Source organism: Mesoplodon densirostris, chromosome 14 (assembly GCF_025265405.1).
Source record: "Mesoplodon densirostris isolate mMesDen1 chromosome 14, mMesDen1 primary haplotype, whole genome shotgun sequence".
NCBI lineage: Eukaryota > Metazoa > Chordata > Mammalia > Artiodactyla > Ziphiidae > Mesoplodon > Mesoplodon densirostris.
Genome location: NC_082674.1, coordinates 67,054,229 through 67,060,600, shown reverse-complemented (window position 1 = coordinate 67,060,600; position 6,372 = coordinate 67,054,229). Strand labels below are relative to the sequence as shown.

General features: G+C 56.5%; 1 protein-coding gene across 1 annotated transcript; it reads left to right on the top strand.

The window, feature by feature from the left end:
• Window positions 1-1,042: 1,042 nt before the first annotated feature.
• GPR45 (G protein-coupled receptor 45) lies at window positions 1,043-2,277 on the top strand. The gene has a single exon (XM_060117822.1). The coding sequence runs from the start codon at window positions 1,058-1,060 to the stop codon at window positions 2,180-2,182; it is 1,125 nt and encodes a 374-aa protein (XP_059973805.1). The 5' UTR covers window positions 1,043-1,057; the 3' UTR covers window positions 2,183-2,277.
• The last annotated feature ends 4,095 nt before the right edge of the window (window positions 2,278-6,372 follow it).

The window sequence follows — 6,372 nt, the reverse complement described above, 5'->3', positions numbered from 1 at the left end:
TCTAGAATGCAGGCTTCAATAGATGTGGCACACGGGCTCAGTAGTTGTGGCTCCCGGGCTCTAGAGCGCAGGCTCAGTAGTTATGGTGCACGGGCTTAGTTGCCCCGCGGCATGTGGTCTTCCTGGACCAGGGATCGAACCTGTGTCACCTGCATTGGCAGGCGGATTCTTAACCACTGTGCCATCAGGGAAGCCCCGATAGCACCCTTTAAAAGGGTTTATCTGGGGTGAGAGTGTCCTCCTTTCATCAGTGTTTCCAAAAGTAACATTCTAGCAGCACTACAGTTATCCAAAGTGTTACCATTACGGGAAATTGGGGGAAGGGTACATGGGATCTTGCTGGATTATTTCTTACAACTGCATGTGACTCCACACTTAAAACAAATAGCAGCGGCATCAACTACCATTTACTTACTCCACAAAATTTCTGTTGAGCATCTTCTCCGCTGGGGACACAGCAAACAACACAGACAAAACCCTGCCCTCATGGAGCTGGGTTTCTACTGGGGGTTGCCTTGTCCAAAGCTTCACTGGATCAGGCTGTTTATAATTCAAGTTATAAAATACATGCTGATTATGGAGATGTTGATTACAAAGTCTGGTCCCCCACAAGGTGGGTCTAATCAGGTTTCCCGGGTGATGTGACAAGGCTCGGCATATTTGTGAAGACCAAGCCTTGTCCCATGTGGTAAGTAAGTGAGTCATCGCCACTCTGATGTTGAAAATACCTGTAAAAGGCAAAAACTGCTCTATTCAACCCGTGCTTGGAAGGTCTAACACCATTCTCTTTCGTGCTGCTTTGCTCCAGGCCACTGAGAGCGTCCAAGTAGAAAGCTGCGGACAGTCGGTTGTCACGGAGATGATGAGGCTGTGATTGATGAATCGCAAATCCCCGCCAGTTGCTCCCAAAGAGGGAGGCTCCCCCAGGCTTTTGCAGCGCCCTCCAGATCCAAGACAACCGGGAGGTAGATGCAGCCGGCAGGCAGAAGGCTGCAGCCCCCGAGGCGCTGAGGCCCCTCCCTCCCCCCTCTGCCCCAGCTCCAGGATTTCCTCCACGATGGCCTGTAACCGCTCGTCCATCGAGACCCACGAATACCTGCTGCCCAACGGGAGCCACGTGGCGGACCCCGGGCCCCCCGCGCCGCCAGCGCCCCTCAGGATGTCCCTGGCGGTCCTTATGATGCTGATGGTCGTGGTGGGGCTCCTCGGCAACGCCGTGGTCTGCGTCATCGTGTACCAGAGGCCGGCCATGCGCTCCGCCATCAACCTGCTGCTGGCCACGCTGGCCTTCTCGGACATCATGCTGTCCGTGTGCTGCATGCCCTTCACCGCCGTCACCCTCGTCACCGTCCGCTGGCACTTCGGGGACGCCTTCTGCCGTCTCTCGGCCGCGCTCTACTGGTTCTTCGTCCTGGAGGGCGTGGCCATCCTGCTCATCATCAGCGTGGACCGCTTCCTCATCATCGTGCAGCGCCAGGACAGGCTGAACCCCCGCAGGGCCAAGGTGATCATCGCCGCGTCCTGGGCGCTGTCCTTCTGCGTCTCGGCCCCGTCGCTGGCCGCCTGGCCGCTGGTGGAGGTGCCGGCGCGGGCCCCGCAGTGCGTGCTGGGCTACACCGAACTGCCGGCCGGCCGCGCCTACGTGCTGGCGCTGCTGGGCGCCGCCTTCTTCGCGCCCTTCGCCGTGATGCTCGGCTCCTACCTGGGCATCCTGCACACGGTGCGCAAGAACGCCGTGCGCGTGCACAACCAGTCGGACGGCCTGGACCTGCGGTGGCTGCCCCGCGCCGGTCTGAGGCGGCTCCAGCGGCAGCAGCAGCAGCAGGTCAGCCTGGACCTGAGCTTCAAAACCAAGGCCTTCACCACCATCCTGATCCTCTTCGTGGGCTTCTCGCTGTGCTGGCTGCCGCACTCCGTCTACAGCCTGCTGTCCGTGTTCAGCCGGAGGTTCTACTGCGGCCCCTCGTTCTACGCCACCAGCTCTTGCATCCTGGGGCTCAGCTACCTCAAGTCCGTCTTCAACCCCATAGTCTACTGCTGGCGAATCAAGAAGTTCCGCGAGGCCTGCCTGGAGCTGCTGCCCCAGACCTTGCAGATCCTGCCCAAAGTGCCTGAGCGGATCCGGAGGCGAATCCAGCCGAGCACCGTCTACGCGTGCACCGAAAACCAGTCCGCCGTGTAGGGGGTGGCACTGAGCCCCCTGCCCCCCCGCTCGGCTTCCTGGGACTCCCGTGCACTCGGCACTTGGTGGCGGGGCGGGGGGGAGCTCTTAAGCACAAAGGGACTCATTTGTTACCGGGTGAGCTGCGGCTCCCAGGTTGGCACGATGAATTATTTTTGTTTCTCCCTGCAGGTCTGATGGAAACGGGACGGCCGTCACGACAAAAGGGGACACGGGTGGGTGATGGAGGAGTCGGGCCCAGCGTTAGGGAGGCGACGGGAGCAGGGAGGGAGGTTGGCTGCGGGGCAGGAGGTCTAAAGAGCTCTCTCAAGACCTGCCTTGGAGACAGCCGTGGTGCCATGTTCTGACGCGAGGAACCCGAGGAGGTTCATCTCTGGGTCCTCAGTCAGTGTGCTGGGCGCCAGCGTTCTTCAGAGGCGTTTGTGTCTGTGGCACACGTCGTGGACACATGCCAGGTTCTTTACAGTGGTCAGACGTGCATTTGGACGATGCCGAATCGTCCGTTCTATAAACCAAAATCACGCGGGAAGCAGAGGGGCCCCTGGGCTTTTCAGCTGCCCCCGTGTGACACGTGGGAGGCCTTGGTGGCTTGAAGCCCAGAGAATGTTCGGGGGCAGCTCGGCTGAAATGACAAGCCCACCCCAGCGCACATCCTCAACCCTCCTCCCTGGACCGGCCCACCTGGACCCTCACCCTGAAGCCTGTCACCTCCCTGCCTGCCGTGACAGCCCCTGCCCCTTCCCTCTCTCTCACCTCTGGCCCCCGGGCCCCCCTTGTCCTCATTCCGTCTGTCCCCGTGAGTAGGAACCACACTCCTTCTCCTGTGACCCATCTTTTCAGCAAGTACTTGGAGCGACTTGCTTTCAGCCCCAGAAGCGGTCGGGGGTCTGTCTACATGTTCCTCTCGACGCGCTGAGGCTGCCGCTTCACCCCGTCCCAGGACCTGCGGCGGGGACGCAACGACCCACTCCCACTGACCTCTGTGTTCCTCTACCTCACTCAGGGCCGCAGGGGTCTGACCGCTGCCGTCGGGGCGACCTCCCCGGGACCTTGGTCCCCCAGCCCAGGCAGGATTGGGATCCCAGGAGGGCAGCTGCCAAGAGGGGACCTGCTGCTTGTCTCGTACGCCCGGCCTCTACACCCAGGGCCTCCTTTACCACTGGGAGCTTCTGATGGGGGAGGTGACTTTCCTGAGGTCAGGGCACATGGTCGAGTCCACGGAGCTCTCTTTACAGCTTCAGACCTGAAGAGAGTGGGAAATTTAAGGATAAATGTAGAAAATATGGTTCTAAGTCTAACTCCATCAGGAAGTAGTCACGTGACCTTGCTCGTTTCACCCCCACTTCTCTGGGCCTCAGTTTCCCCATCTGCCAAGCGAGGAAGCAGGCCTAGAGGGTCTCCCACATCCCTGCCGAGGTCCCTGCCATGTGCATGTTTTCCACTTGTAGTCACCAGATCCCCTGCCTTCGTTTATCCATCCATGCAGTGAGCATTCATTAAGTGCCTACGAGATGCAAGGCACTGGAGGGGACCATGATGGGTCATGCCCGTTTGGGCCCAAAGGCACGTGTCTGATTTATCTCAGGATAACGGTAACACACACACACGCTCCCCTTTGTGTTTTTCTTCTCCTTTCCTTTCCAAGGTTGTATGAAGAGACCAGCTCCCCATTCCCATGCTTTCCTCCTGTGACAGAAGCAAAAAAGAAAGATAACATAATTCACATTAACCTAAGTCCAGACGAGGGCTTTTCCAGAAAATAATTGGCACTTTTTCTCACCAACTTCACCCTCCTTTTACACCCAGGCCCAGACCCCCCAGACCATTGTATACCTAGAGTGAGTGGGAGGGAGAGAGAGGAGAGGAGAGAGGAGAGGCACAGAGTTTGGTTGAAGATGGTTAGTGGCATGTGACTGACTGAGGTGGGTCCCCTCACTTCTGTGTCCCGAGTGCCCGCCGCGAGGCAGAGCTGCACAGCCAGACCACCACGGGGACCAGGCCTCTGGGGACCTCCCCTCCGGCGGGCATGTAAGAGAACGTTCTATAGGAGCCTCGTGTAAAAGAGAAGTCACAAAACTGAACGAACGAAGGGACCAAAACGTACATCAATCAGCGTTATTTGATGTATGTTGGATAGTAATATATGTTTCAAAGTAATAATTTTGTATATATTTTAAGTAAAGTATTATTGCTCTTTCGGTGCATAAGACTGTGTTTCTGGGCTTCCCTGGTGGCGCAGTGGTTGGGAGTCTGCCTGCCAACGCAGGAGACACGGGTTCGCTCCCTGGTCTGGGAAGATCCCACATGCCGCGGAGCAACTGGGCCCGTGAGCCACAACTACTGAGCCTGCGCGTCTGGAGCCTGTGCTCCACAATAAGAGAGGCCGCGACAGTGAGAAGCCTGCGCACCGCGATGAAGAGTGGCCCCCTCTTGCCGCAACTAGAGAAAGCCCTCGCACAGAAACAAAGACCCAACACAGACATAAATAAATAAATAAATAAATAAATAAATAAATAAATAATATCGCCGCTGATTTAAAAAAAAAAAAAAAAAAGACTGTGTTTCTTGCCAAAATTAGCACCAGAGCCATGACTAGTACACCAAGAATCTGGGGTCGGACACCTCCTAAGATACACCCACTTCGGGAAGTCTGGTCCAGAACCTGTAAGCCACTAGCCGAGCTGCAATGACTAAAGGTCATTACTGATGACAATGGGAGACTGCCCAGTGGGAGGGTCACAGCAGGGCGCCCACATTTTTAGAAGCTCCCCACCCTGCTAGATAATTCCAGACAGTGAGTTTCACCTCTGACTTTCACTCTGCCGACTTCCTGATTCTCTCCAGTCTCGCTGGGCCTTCAAGGAACTTCTTAAAATACCACATAAATAGCAAGTTCTTGTCTCCTTCCCTGATGCCTGCAGGGCGACCACTGCTTCTCTGTATTATGTTTTCATCTTCTCTCTGACCCTGGACTTCCGCCAAACCCTGGGCGCTGAATTGTTTCTGTGGGGTCCTGGGCAGTGACTGTGGTGGTGACGGCCCGTGGGAGAGCCTTGCCTCAGAAAACGAGACACCGTAAGTCTCAGAAGTGTCATCCTAATTCTCACCACCCGGGAAAATCCACTACTTTGTCATCATGACTCTTGGCCCCCTGCTGTTGGGGTGAAATAAAGGCAAAGGTTCTCTAGGACATTCTGACAACCAAGATGAAGAGCAAAATCTAGATCAATTCCTACTTGGCTACTCTGAGCCCTGGCGTAGTTTCCCCTGACATGATTTACAGTACACGCTTTTTGGGGGACTAAAAATCTGCCATGTTAAGTATTTCCGACGTTGCTATGTTCCCCTTGCTCACACAGTCAGCAGCCTTGCCTCCAGCAAGTGATTCCGTGTCCAGCTTCCTGGCCTCCTAAATGAGGGAGACACTCCCAGCCAGAGGCCCCCGAGAGAAACACATGACATAACGTATATGAGGATCTAGTCCCACGCCTGGGCTGGATATAACGGGGCAGTAATCGCTAGGGTTGTACTGTCAACCTGCTTACGTCCCAGCTTTGTCCGCTTGGGGCAAGGGTAAAAATGTGTTTCAGAAACTGGCTGTCCTGCCCTTTCCTTATCTTCATGTGCTTGTAAGATTTTAGGGTCGGCTGACAAGAACACAACAGCTACTGAAGCCAGGAGCATGGACTCGATGGCCTGAAATGACCACTTCATTCCGCTCAAAACGCTCCCAGGGCTGTGAGTCAGCCTCCCTGGGCTACTAGGGGTAGGGGTGGGTGGGTAGTGCCACCCTATTCCCAGGCTGGAGAAACAGCCTGAGGCCACACCCCCACTGTTCTCGGTGGTTCTAAGGTACGCAGACAGCTGGGTGGCGGAACCGGGAATGCTGGGATGCAGGCGGGAGGGAGGCCGGTGGGGAGGCAGTGGGCTAGGGGAAATGGGCAGGGCTGCTGTAACCGACCCCCCCAGCGCTAACTTTAAAAAATAACCCCGCCCACTCTCACGGAAGTCCAGCTGTGAGGTGGGCTCCCTACCCACCGGGTTGTTCGGGACTCAGGCTCCGCCCATCTCGGTGTGCATTGTCCCTGGGGCACCGTCCTCATCTCTGTGGTCAGTGCAGGCCGCAGCCAGGTCGGTGTCCTGGCTCCTCAGGAGGCGAAAGTGTGCAGGCACATCCACACTCCCCTGGT

Excerpts from the sequence above, each read along its gene's own strand:
- GPR45 (XM_060117822.1), top strand. The coding sequence starts at position 1,058 with ATGGCCTGTAACCGCTCGTCCATCGAGACCCACGAATACCTGCTGCCC.